At 40.8% G+C, this 13324-nt stretch overlaps 1 protein-coding gene across 1 annotated transcript in view; it reads left to right on the forward strand.

The window, feature by feature from the left end:
* The window catches only part of CAPN3 (calpain 3), a 28216-nt gene that overhangs the window by 13520 nt on the left and 1372 nt on the right, over window positions 1-13324 (forward strand). Inside the window, exons 9-23 of the mRNA XM_018082289.1 lie at window positions 472-549; window positions 978-1138; window positions 1692-1861; window positions 2482-2493; window positions 3664-3872; window positions 4390-4426; window positions 4991-5005; window positions 6185-6286; window positions 7635-7712; window positions 8400-8457; window positions 9060-9124; window positions 10171-10239; window positions 10811-10889; window positions 12435-12551; window positions 13025-13083. Of these exons, the coding sequence (XP_017937778.1) occupies window positions 472-549; window positions 978-1138; window positions 1692-1861; window positions 2482-2493; window positions 3664-3872; window positions 4390-4426; window positions 4991-5005; window positions 6185-6286; window positions 7635-7712; window positions 8400-8457; window positions 9060-9124; window positions 10171-10239; window positions 10811-10889; window positions 12435-12551; window positions 13025-13083 (1309 nt within the window). The remainder of the gene's footprint in view (window positions 1-471; window positions 550-977; window positions 1139-1691; window positions 1862-2481; window positions 2494-3663; window positions 3873-4389; window positions 4427-4990; window positions 5006-6184; window positions 6287-7634; window positions 7713-8399; window positions 8458-9059; window positions 9125-10170; window positions 10240-10810; window positions 10890-12434; window positions 12552-13024; window positions 13084-13324) is intronic.

Raw genomic sequence — 13324 nt, forward strand, 5'->3', positions numbered from 1 at the left:
CATTAAATCTGATTTTACTGTCTATCAAGTTCTGTAATGTCCATTTTCAAAACAAGATGTGACAGTAGAAAAATCTTTCAAGTTATGAAAGAACTGAATGAAGCAAGGTGTCAGTGTGTTTTACTAAAGGAATTTCAATAGCTGCCTCAGTAATGATAGTCTGAAACACCTTTTCCTACAAGCTATACAAGCTAAATAAAATTAACACAGTTCAGCAAATATTTGAGAACTGTTAAGGGGAAGTCTGAAGAGAAGGCAGAGAGAAATAGGACAATTGTTCTTTTTATTAGGGCATGTGAAGAGGAGGGTTGCATTGAGAACAAATGATTGCAAAGCTCACAATTTAAAAGTCTATATGGATGTAGCAAGGTGACTCTTGCCCTTCCCCTCTATGATGTTTACAGTAAAGTGTAGAAATTTTAATGAAAGTTGTATTGCAAATCACAACTTAACTTGTTTACTCCTTTGAAGGTCAGAGGAGTGGAACTCTGTTAACGAAGCAGAGAAGATCCGCCTGCAGCACAAGGTCATGGAGGATGGGGAGTTCTGGTGAGAATATCAGTCAAATACCTATGCTTATCTAGGAGAAATGAATCACATTGCAGTACTACAAATCTGCTAAAACCATTGCAGTGATCCCCTTCATATTTCCAATAAGCCCTGCTCTGTGCTTCCCTCATTTTCTCACCAGAGATTATTCAATGCAACCAACACAGTGTAATTATGCTACACTTCCACAAACCCTCTATCACCCTTCCCACATACCACCCTCTCAGCTCAGTTTCCCTGAGTTTGGAGCTATACCTGTGTTAATTGACCTACCAGCAGACCAAAAGCATTTGGAAAACATGGCACTCCCACTGCAAACTTGTTTGATTACTGACAGTACTGTTGGTCACCCTCCTCCAGGTGGGTCTTTCGGACAACTGCCCACCATGTAAATCCATTTGGGTTCAATTTCCCCTCAATTCCTACAGGATGCCATTTCAAGATTTCATGAGGCACTTCACAAAGCTTGAGATCTGTAACCTCACACCAGACACCCTGGAAGTGGATAAATTCCAAACCTGGACTGTATCCGTCAACGAAGGGCGCTGGGTGAGAGGCTGCTCAGCTGGAGGTTGCCGCAATTATCCAGGTGAGAAAAGGGTTTTGAGAGATACGGCCTCTTTGATGAGGACTACGTTAGATCCTAAAGGCTAAGTCATATCACAGCCTGATCAGTGCTCAGCCACAGGAAAAGCCTTGCTTCCTCAGTGGACAAGGCATGCAACTGTTAGCTGGAAATCTTCAGTCGCTATGTTGCAACAGAACATCCTAAGAGCCCAAAAGGCAGCCCTGACGAAGATAAATCATTGTTCCAACACTTCACAGTGACCCAAGTAAAAGAGATAAATTTCACTCTAACAGATTTCACTTGGGAAATCCACTGTAGTGGATTAGTGATAATTTTAGGGGCTTTGGAAGTTTATCAGATGACAGTTCTTCATATATCCTCCTTTGTTTTGCAGTTTTGTTAGAATTAAGTAAAAGCCATAACATGTAAAAAAACCCATCCATGTTTTAGCCCATTTTTAACCTTTCCCTCAGGAGCCACAGGCAGGAAACTTAAAAGTTCTATTTGATTGTGAGGATCATTAGAAAACTGAAGCTTTACTTATTTTCTTTGGGTTGTTGGTGGGATTTCACAGATACATTTTGGACCAATCCCCAGTATCGCTTGAAGCTCCTGGAGGAAGATGATGATCCTGAGGATGAAGAGGTTATCTGCAGCTTCCTTGTCGCACTGATGCAGAAAAACAGGAGGAAAGAGCGCAAGCTGGGAGCCAGCCTGTATACCATTGGCTTTGCCATCTATGAGGTACCAGCTCTGTTGGTTGCACTGTGGTCACAAATTCTGACAGTATGAATTTACCAAGAGTCACTGAATCATTCGGGCTGATTACAAGAATTGCAATTTTTGCTTTGCAAGGAAGTCAGGGAAAACCTGGAAGTAAGGAAGGAAATTCAAGTCTTTGTAACTGTTTGTACCATAGTAACCTCAGGGTTTACCCCATCTATTAAGTAACATACTTTATAGGCTCTTACAGTGACCTAATGCCAGATTTTAACATATCTTTCCCATATGTTCTTCAATCTTCCTTTTGTCCTTTCTGAAACTAAACATTTTTTTGGCAGAAGAGTGCAAAAAAGGAAACAGATATCCAAGATGCATACATAGCAATTAACCTGTCCCTACTGTTTACCTGACAAAAAAGTCGGTTTGTCCCTTGCACAAACATATTTAGTTCAGATCTTAACTGATCTCATGTAGACTCCAAGAATCCTAAAATGGAAGTGGGAAATTTCTTATCTAACTAGGGGCATTTTGATTACTGTCTATGTCCCCAGAAATCTATGTGAATGCCCTTCTGTATGATCTATAAACAAGAGTACTCACCCAGCAGCTCTGACTGTTTCTTTTCTTTGTTTCTCCCTAAGGTACCCAAAGAGGTATGTGCAGAACGGAGACAGATTGACACCCTGGTGTATATTCACAGCTAGTGTTACTGTAGTGCCTATCTGTAAGTCAGCAGAAGACTGCCCAGTCAAGTTCGTTTTCAGGGATATAACAGCAGTGAAACTGCTAACCTTTCTGCTTTGAGTGTTTATCAATAACATTTTGTGAGTAATTTTTAGTTCTTTCTCACTTGCACCCCATTTTCACTTGCACCTCTTCCTCAGTCCTTCTTTTCTACTCTGTAGAGACCTGGCCATTGCTTGCACAGTCAGTGAGCCTGGGCTGCAGGAAGCAGTGCCAGCAAGCACTTTGCCTCTGCACTTCATGCAGAACCACCCTAAACCATTTCCATTTCCTCTTAAAAATAAAGCCAATATCCTATATTCTGCAGTCACAATGTTTTCTCTATAGTCGTAGAATTTCTTTAGAGAAGTAATGGTATTTTCAGCCATTGAAGAAAGCTTATTAAAAGTACACAGACTACATTTTTTATGAGCCTGACAGTAGCTGAATAATTGGCATTACAAGTTTTGCTAACAAGCTCAACTGAATGCTCTGTTACCTGGAAAACATGAAAATGACAGTCTGAATGTTTTCTTTACTGACTATCTTACAGATGATTATATCTGCAGAAAATATCCTGCAAGTGTTCTTAGCCCACAATTCTTGAACTTAATTTTCATATTTGAACCAATGCCATGTTTGATTGTCATGTTCATTTAGCAGATACAGAATTCATGTTTTGTCCAGAAAAGGACATGCTTCCAGTAGAAAGCACCTTCACTTCACCACTCTGCATATAAAAGTTTGCATACACCATTCCTTGCCATACCACCCTCCGAGGAAAGTAGCTGAACTTCAGTTACACACAACTCAGCATCCAACAAAACAGTCAAATAAAAATGTCTACACAGCAGAAGTCAGCCACACACTCTGCAGGTGGGCCGTGGAGCAGCCCTCAGAAGCCAACTTGACTCAGTCAGTAGCAACTTTTAGGTGATAGACTTGGTATCTGCCTCCAGGTATCACCACTCATCAGCTCCCTGCTCGCTAAGCTGCTGCTTCCTTTGTTTCCTGTCGAAGCCATGTACTGCCCACATGGCAAGCCATCTGGGGAATGGGCAAGGCTTCCTTGAAGACAAATTGACTCATTTGTTCTGCAGATGCATGGTACTAAGCACCACCTGCAGAAGGATTTTTTCCTCTACAATGCCTCCAAAGCAAGGAGTAAGACATACATAAATATGCGAGAAATCTCTGAGCGCTTCCGGTTACCTCCCAGTGAGTACGTCATCATCCCATCTACATACGAACCCCACCAGGAGGGAGAATTCATCCTGAGGGTCTTCTCAGAGAAAAGAAGTCTTTCAGAGTAAGTTGCAGATCCATTTATCTGGTCATGTAGGCGGAGGTCAGCTCGCTAGTTTGCTAAAGTCATGTTACCAGTTTGCTGCACCCTGCTTTTTATATTCTTAACCTCATTAGAAACTCCAAGCTGCAAACTCATTTCCCCAAGCTTCCCCTATAGTCTAACAAGAACCTGCTTTGAATTGTCTTTGGAGAAGCTTACTACTTGCAGGATGTCCTTTGTAAACAAACCATTAGCCATTTACTAAGACCAAAAAACTTCTGTTTTACTTCCAGTTCACTGTAATCAAGGCTCTTTACAGGAGTAAATAAGGCAGCAGCCCTCCTGGAAATGGTACTTGGGATGTTCAGCTTAAACTGGGAAAAAGCTACACCTAGAGCCTGGAGCTGTAATGCTTGAAGCCAGCCCACACCACTGGCTGTTCAGAAAGTTCAAGTGGTTGCTTACAAACCACCTACAAAAACCAGCAACATTGGGAACAGTCACTTTCCTGATTTATTTACTTTCTGCTTTCTACTAGGGAGGTTGAAAACATGATTGAGGCGGAGCGTCCATTGGTAAGTACTGTCCTGGTCCTCTTTTCTGTATGAATAGGGGTAGGGAAAGGAGGAGCATCACATCTAGGGAAACCTACAGCAGGAAACCATTTGCAGCCACATGACAGCTCCTTTATCACAAATTCCCATGTTTTTTCACATCAAGATACTTTTATTGACACTTTCTTTGTATATACTATTTTCTGATTTGGTCAGACCAAAATTTAATTGCCACTTCAGATATCACTGATCTACGGGCACAGAAATTCAATCTCCACTGCACTGAGAGGTTCAAGGTAGAGTAGAGATTTTATTCAAGTAGACAAAGCCCCAGATGAGATGGGACATGGTTTTGCTATGGTTTTTGCAATGTCTGTCCTTCAGTATGCCATTCCTTGGTGAGTGCCTGTTCCCTCATTTTTGGTGATTTGAAAGCTGTGTGAACATAGGAAATGGTAAAATTTGTATGAATATAGGAATGGGAAAGATTAATATGAGAAAGGGAGAGATAAAAATAATACAACTTTGCCATCAGCTCTGCATAATCTGATCAAACCCTTTTTAATTTTGTCTCTTTTCATACAGAAGAAAAAGGGCAAGGTAAGTATTTGTACAATGTGCTAAGTGCCAGCAAGGCAAAGAGCACACTCAGTGCATGCAGCAGGAGCAGAGTTCCTTGGTGTCATCATTTCTTTGCATCTGGAACCTGATCTAGTTAATGAAGGGCACTGGATATGAGACCATTTGCATGCAGCAAAGATTTTGTCTTCCTACATCAGATTCTAATGAAATAGCATTAGCATCATATACCCCTCTCATTCAAAGAGGTGGTAAAAGTGTAACAGAAACTTTTCAGCTTTATCAGCCTGATCCTCTGGGTTGCTCGAACTGCCTTTCCTTCCTTCCCCTTCACAGGCACTCTGAAAACCTTTGCTAGTGAAAAGCACCCCTTCTTCAGACATGTGCCCTCACATTTGCTTTCTATTGCCTAATGCAGCTACTCCCTTTTCCTGAAGTTTCTGCTCACCAAAGCCCAGGATTCTATTTTTGATTCTACACAACACATTTAGGACCTTGAAAATGTAATCAGACATTTTAATCTCAACAGGTTGATTGTAATTAACACTCTAGAGTACTCTACATTCACATCTTTTAGCAGTTTTCCTTGTTTTAAGCGCACTAAACCAGGACAAATATACGTGGCTGCCTACAGCTGAGTGCTTCAAGAATCAATACATACAAGAGAAAAAACATGCTTCACATAACTAACAAGCTCCTACACAAATACTCCTTTTCTGTGTAAGATTCACATTATGTTTGTTTTCAGTATTACTGTCCTTCAAAGAGATGGGCAAGCTCATCAGTTTAACTGATGAGAATCTGGGAAGCTTATTTTGCTTAAAAACAGAAAAAAACCCGAAACCCACATCAACTGAAAAACAAAAAAACCAAATAAAACCCACAAAACCCAAATATATTCAAACGGTTACTGGCTTTCCGAAAAGAAAAGCTAGAAGCCAGAAATTGCACTATTTGGCAAAAAGACTTTTGCAGCTATTTTTAGCACAAGGAGAGCAGTAACTTCAGAGATTCCTCCACCTTTTTTTCTTTCTTTCTTTCTTTTCTTTCATTCTGAGACCTGGCTTCTCTGACCATGCTCTCAGGAGTGGGCACTGTTGCTGCATGCACTTTACCACAGAATGGTTGTCACCAAATATTTTCCCTTCCACTACTTCTTGTGTAATTTCTATGTCTCTTTTGCTTTCTTTCTTCTTCTAGCCTATCATCTTTGTTTCTGACAGAGCGAACAGCAATAAAGAGCTGACAGCAGATGAAGATGCTGGCAAAGATGGTGAAAAAAACCGAACAGATGAGAAAAAGGTTTCTGCAGCATAAAGCAAAGGGGGAAATAGGGCTTAGTCTGGCTAGCATGAAAGAGTGGCTGGGGAGAGCACAGGAATGGGTCAAAGAGGTGTCCTAAGATACTAAACAGCTTTTCATCAAATCTTAGGATAACTTTTATCTGGTTTATGTGGATCTAATCAGAATCAGCAGACAGACACTATCTCTTCAGTTATTTAACACCTCTGCAGGAGGATTCAGTTGCTTAAAAACATCTGGTTTCTCTCATGATTGCATCATACAAGGATCCCAGCTGTGAGAGATCCCTCCCGATGAGCAGTGAAGTTTAGTTCACTCCTGCTCAGCCCCCTGTTGCAGTACCTGGTTTACACAGGACATAGGCATAAATGCACCCGAAGGGCTTCAGAAGATCCCAGCAATTATCACAGCCTCTCCCCATTACAAACTACACCCCCCTACACTAGTCCTGGTTGGCCAGAGGATAAAAGATGAGTAAAGCCAGGAGCTCCTGAATGCCTCTTCTTTTCCCTCCCTACCAGAGAGGAGGAAAGCAGAGTAGCAAATTCAGAGTTTCTGCCTGCAGGTGGGTGAGTGACAAGAAATGTGACAGCCAGATCCCACATTCAGGCTTGTGGCGTCTGGAGGCATGGCTGGAGCATCTGCTCACAGGAAGGGTGCTGTTCTGCTGCATGACTGCCAGAGCACACAGGTGGCCAAGTGGGAACCAATCTAAATTTCCCTCTGCATTTAGACAAACAAAAACAAGAACTAAGCCAAGAAATTAACTTTGTGACATATAATTTCCTAGTTTCCTTTTTCAGTATCAGCTTCAGAGTTCCAGCTTGCCCTTTGCATGTGTCTGAGAAAGCTTCATGTTCATTGTTTACTTCTGCCTCACATGCTATATGCTTCCAGCAACGGGCCCCCCACACTATGGAGAGCTCTCATCTGGTTGTTTATAGCCTACTGGGTGGCTATGAGGCAGATACTGTGTCCTTGCCCATGGCAGAGGAGTTTGAACTAGATAATCTTTAAGGTCCCTTCCCAAACCATTCTGTGATATGCTTCTGCTCCAAACTTCTCATTTGCAATGTTTTGAAACAAAAAATTAGAGGATAACTGCCAGTGAAAGTAATCATTTAGGCTCCTTCAAATAGAAAAGAGAATGATGGGATGAAGTTAAGTACTTGACAGATTTAAGTAACAGAATTAACCAAAAAATGGGGAAGGGAACAGGAGGACAACCCATTCCTCCAAAGGGCTCCACATTCACTAAGATGATGCCCCGTGTGAGGGCAAATGAGCCATCCAGGCCCTTTCTCTTCCCCACAGGGCTAAGGATGTATCTCTGCTTGTCTTTTTTCAGCGTTCTTCAGCAAAAGGTCACGAGGAGAGTGAAGAGCAAATACAGTTCAGGAATATTTTCCGACAGATTGCAGGGGATGTGAGTATGTAATTGATCCCTGTCTGCCATCAAAGCAGCCTAGCTACAACAGCACCTAAATCAATTGTTTCATGGATTCAAAACACTGAATATTAAAAGTTGCTTTGAATTTCCTTCCACCAAATTTTCTTCGAGATTTGAGGATAAGTAAAATCAAATTAAAAAGCCCTTAAGCATACAGCTATCCTCAGATGTAGGTATAAGCTATTCCCATTGTGTATGAGGGAGCCTCATTTAAATTCAGCCTTTTTCTTCTATCCCTACTACAAGGTGTTATTTTGCACAGCAAGTATAAACAAGTTAGAAATGCAATGCCCTCCAGTATAGCTTAACAAGGAAAGTTAAAGGTAAAAACAGATGAAAGAACTGCATAAAACAATAGGCTGCAAATGGGATACAAAGATTTTCAGATTTTGCTATTTGTCTTATACACTGAAATTACTGGTCATTCTTCTAGTTGTAGTTTAATAAGCATTATATGGTAACTTCAGACCTACCTTATACTGCACCCTCAAGAAAGATTCGGACTAATGTTTATATGAACTAGAACGCTCTCTAGTTTGAAACATGTATGTGCCATACTGAAAAGTGACCAAAGACTTTATACTTAGAGTCTTATCCAAAAAAAAAATCCATAAAAAGTAAAGAACACTGTAATCAATTATATTCTCACCACATTTCCATCAGGACATGGAGATCAATGCTGAAGAACTTAGGAACGTTCTCAATAACGTCGTAAAAAAACGTGAGTTTGAGCATATTTTTTACTAACCCTCAACAAAAAAAAATCTGTGATATAGCATACCCCCCCGCCTCTGAGTTTCACTCTAAAAATTATTTATGTTTTCAAACTCAGAAATTTCCTAGTTACATTTCCATGGACATTGCATCCAAGACTTTAGCAAGCTGAACTTTTCACAGAGGTGATCTCTACAGATGATCAAGTACTGATAATTCAGATATGAGCAAATGTTCATTGGAAGTACCACACAGAACAATACAGCATTTCTATCAGTCTGCAAATTCCCTTTAAAAAAATTTCTAATAGAGAGACAGACCTTTCTCCCTCCTTAGCTAACTTTAGGTTACAGACCCTGAACTTGCTTAGTAACCTGGAAGTGAGTTTAGAGTTTTCCAGAGATTTTTACTGTATATAACAAGTCAAGAAATATATCTCTAATTCACAGACAGTAACATTACTTAGAGTCTTTTCACAGTTCTCTACACTCAGTTCTTACTAGATGAAGGAAGTAGGTTTGGCTTTTGCTTTGATTAGAGTTGCACCTGAGAGGAAAAATCACTTGCTGATTTGCATTATCTGTATTCATCTGGGATCGTTTATTTCAGATAAGGACCTAAGGTCAGAAGGATTTGAACTGGAATCCTGCCGCAGCATGATTGCTTTAATGGATGTATCCTTTTCTGGTGAAAAAGGAGTGCTTGAAACCAGACTAGTCCACTATTTCTCACCAACGCACACACACACATACAGCTTAGTAAGCCAGGGAAGCAAAACAGCACATTGTAGACTCTAGTCAGATAACACAGCATTCTTAGTTTGGTTACATTTTAATTCCAGTCATCTCAACATTAATGTAGTTGGCAGAGAAATATATCCCAAACCAGAAAACTACAGAATAAATCAGTCGCTATGATACTCTTCCTTAGGTATCAGGGACTGGCCAGCTTACGTACTAAAGCATGATTTATTTTTTTTTAAACAAACCCAACATAACTATAGTTCTTGCCAACAAACTTACTATATTTCTCTCCTTGAGTTTATAATGTATTACATATTCTACTGTATGCTCAGCAGGCATTGCCTACAGAAATTGTCTTGGAACGAGCGTAATAAAACACACTACAACATGCCACATGGGGTTACCTCTGCTATAACATCACTCTGTTTCCCAGTTTGACATAGCACATGATTTTGAGAGGACATAGGTGCATTCAAACATAACCAGAACAAAATTGTAACTGCAAGCCAGAGCCATAATGATTGGAGCCTAAACACATTTTTGTAAATAGCTTTAGCCAACATTTTGCTTAGTCCTCAATTAATTTGAAAGCAAGGCAAAAAGAGCTTCACTTCAGGGTAAAGATCAGTTGTCTTAAAAAAATATTGGGTGAGCTTCACATTTGGAGGCATTTCAGAAGAGCCCACTAAAACATCCTACTCATGCACTTTTATAACAGCTTCAGGAGCAAGGCTGTCTCCTGTGCCAGAAGTCTGCTTCTACACAAAGTACAAGCAGTACTTCACACTCCTGAAACAATATGCCATACACAATAACCAAAATGTTTAAAAATATTTTACTGCACAGCTCAGCCAGCTCTTAATGCTGAGGAGATACTAAACTCAGTTTCACATTCATCCCTTCACCTGTAGTTGCAGACTTAATTAATTTTATCTTAAAAATGTTGTGGTTTTCTTACCTGAATATTTGCATCACAGACAGATGGCTCAGGGAAGATAAACTTTGATGAATTTCGACATCTCTGGGACAAGATTAAAAGCTGGCAGGTATTGCTGGTATTCACATCACTCTTCTTCACAGCTTCTGCAGTGTAAAAGTCATGTAGGAAAACCAGAACTTTGTACATACACTACAGCAAAAAGAAAGGCTAAAAAAATATTGGGAATTAGCTTCTAAAATGAAAAGTAATGTCTCTCTTCATCCTACTTCACAGCCTAAGCAAATAGCCTGAATTTCTGAAGCTCCTGCACTTGAGACTTTCCCCGTAGGAATAGCACAGAGGCTTACCAACTGAAGAAGGAGAATGATGGGAACTAGAATCAGGCCTCAAATAGCTTAATTAGGACAATCAAGAGAAAGGATTAACAGCATAAACTCAAGTCAAACAAGGAGAGTCTCCAGGGGAGGGCTTTTTGCTTCCCAAAAATTGGATCTAAATTATTTTACTTTGTGACTGAGAGGAGCTCTGTGCTAACAACCCAGACTGCCTAGTAGCAGGAATATAAGGCATATGGCAAAGCCTCCAAGTGCCTGAGGCACACATCCTATATCCACTCACTGGCTACATGCAAGAGAAGTTTTTATTACTACTATGTATTTATTTTTTTCTTTTTCCAGAAAATTTTCAAGCGTTATGACACAGATCATTCAGGAACCATTAACAGCTATGAGATGCGCAATGCAGTCAATGATGCAGGTATTTCTCAATGCACAGTGTCCAAAACCTTATTTTGTTTGATGTATCACAGGGTGAGATCAGAAACACAGTGCTGCCTTGCAAAGACAGACCCTAGAGAAATTATAAAATATTTTTTTGCACCAGCAGAGCTTTTCAAATATCCAAATGGCAAGCCTTGTATGTCTTGACAGCCAAATAGGTCTCTTCAGCTTCTCTTTAAATTTCCCATGAGTGATGCTCTGCTTCTTTAAGGATCTCCTACTCGGGGTCCTGCTGTTCAGGGAGATGAGGGAGTGCTGAAGACATTTGCTCTTATTTAAGCTGTGGATTCTTTATATTTGTGTAAGTAACAAACAGAGAACAGTGGAAAACCTTCAACCCAACTGTACAGGCAGTACAGTACAGTACAGTACAGAAACCCAGATGGAGCAGATCAGTGCCCAAGTATGCATCAGAGGCAAGCAGATGAATGTTTCTTGAGTCATGTTAATGTTTCTTAGGTACTGAGCCACTGTGGGTTCAGTCTCTTCTACCTGCACAATGAGAAGAAAGTATTTTTGCAAAACTTGCAGTTAGTGAAATTCATCCTGTAAAGAGAGACTTGACTTTTCTTGCTTGTCTTAGACACACTGGTGTGCTTCTTCCCCTGGAGAGCTCACCTCCTTCTGCAAATGTCTTTACTAGCTCTCTAAGGCAGCAAGATGATCTCTTTAATCTGAAAATCTGTAGTATCATTATAAACCTAGATGGGATGATGTCAGTGACACTTTGTCTTCAGTAGTATTTTGGCACATCAAGGAAGAGAAACAGATGGCTACCTTGTACTTTACAAAACATCAGTGATTGATCCTGTGCTAAAGACAAAACTATATCTGGATTTGGATTCCTGCAGTAGAAATATGGGTAATTTTTATTTTCCAGGTTTCCGTTCTCACCAGGAAAATTGTCAACGTAAAAAGAGAAAATATTTAAATACCTCACACCCTGACTTTAGAACTAAGATGACATTTTACAGTAACCATTTCAGATCTTACAGCACATAGGCCATGCATGACCTTGCATTTAGCCAACAAACAGCTGTACCCAAATTGTGACAGACCCTTCTGAGGCATGGTCGCATGCTGCAGCATTCAGTGCCACAATTCAGTCACACCACACCGAGGGGTTGCCTCCTTGTCTATTTTTTTACCACTGTGTAATTGTGTTTTCATAGAAACTTCCTCCTGTGCTTCTGTTGCCCAGTTTTTGTTGATTTGTTCTCACCAGGCCCAGCTGAGCAGCACACTCTTTGGTGTCTGCTGCTCTCCTTTTCATACTTACAGCCTGAGGTAACTCACACGCTACTGGCCCTCCCAAATCATAATTTCAAAATGTTACTCTTGTTTTAAGAAAGCAGCTGGACACAGTGAAGCTCCTTTTAGCTTAATTTTGTTTAGCAGCTGCAGCAGGACCATCCAGCCTGAGCCTCAGCTGGGCCTGGGAAGCATCTATGGCCAAACCACTCCTGGACCATCGCTTCCCCCAGCCATGGCCCAGCTGTGCCCTGTTTCTGCTCCTCTGCAGGGTTTCGGCTGAACAACCAGCTCTACGACATCATCACCATGCGCTACGCAGACAAGAACATGAACATTGACTTTGACAGCTTCATCTGCTGCTTCGTGCGCCTGGACGCCATGTTCAGTGAGTGGCTGCCCCTGTTCTACTGCACCACCTCCCCTCTTCCCCCCAGACACAGTCACAGAATCATGGGTTCATACAATGGCTTGGGTTGAAAAGGACCTTAAAGACGATCTTGTCCCAGCATCCCTGCTGTGGGCAGGGACACCTTGCACTAGACCAGGCTGCTCAGGGCCCCATCATACTCTCAGCAAAGCTCTTCAAAGCACTACTGCCTGCGCAGGGTATTATTAAAGATATGTGCTTAGGGAGACGAAAATATTACAGCTGTCTCGTACAAGCATAAAAGAAACACTGCGTTTCTCCTTTAATGAGCTAAGGAAAAACACAGCAGGAACACTTGCTGACCATGTAAGTAAATACCTGCGCAAGTTCGCATATCACAACAGGAGCACCATTTAGTTTGCTATCTGGGAATCATCTTTGCACGCACAGCAATTTAATTTACTCCACATATTTTTGTTTCATTGTTTTAGGGGCATTCCACGCCTTTGATAAAGATGGAGACGGCATCATTAAGCTCAATGTTCTGGAGGTAAACTGCTTTATGCCAGTATTTTTAACACTATGTCACAATACTGAATTTTAATTTTATTATTCATTGTACACGCTCTCAAGAGAGTTTGTCTGAATGGTCATCCAATTGATAAGAGGCCGCAAAACCTCCTAAAAATTTTGCTACCAATTTTACACAGAAAACATCCATGATCTGCCAGCAACAGCTCCCATGTAAGACCCCAGTTGGTGTTGAAAGTTACAGCTTCATATCACCTTTA

Source organism: Manacus vitellinus, unplaced genomic scaffold, assembly GCF_001715985.3.
Source record: "Manacus vitellinus isolate BGI_N305 unplaced genomic scaffold, ASM171598v3 scaffold_6_pilon, whole genome shotgun sequence".
NCBI classification, from domain to species: domain Eukaryota; kingdom Metazoa; phylum Chordata; class Aves; order Passeriformes; family Pipridae; genus Manacus; species Manacus vitellinus.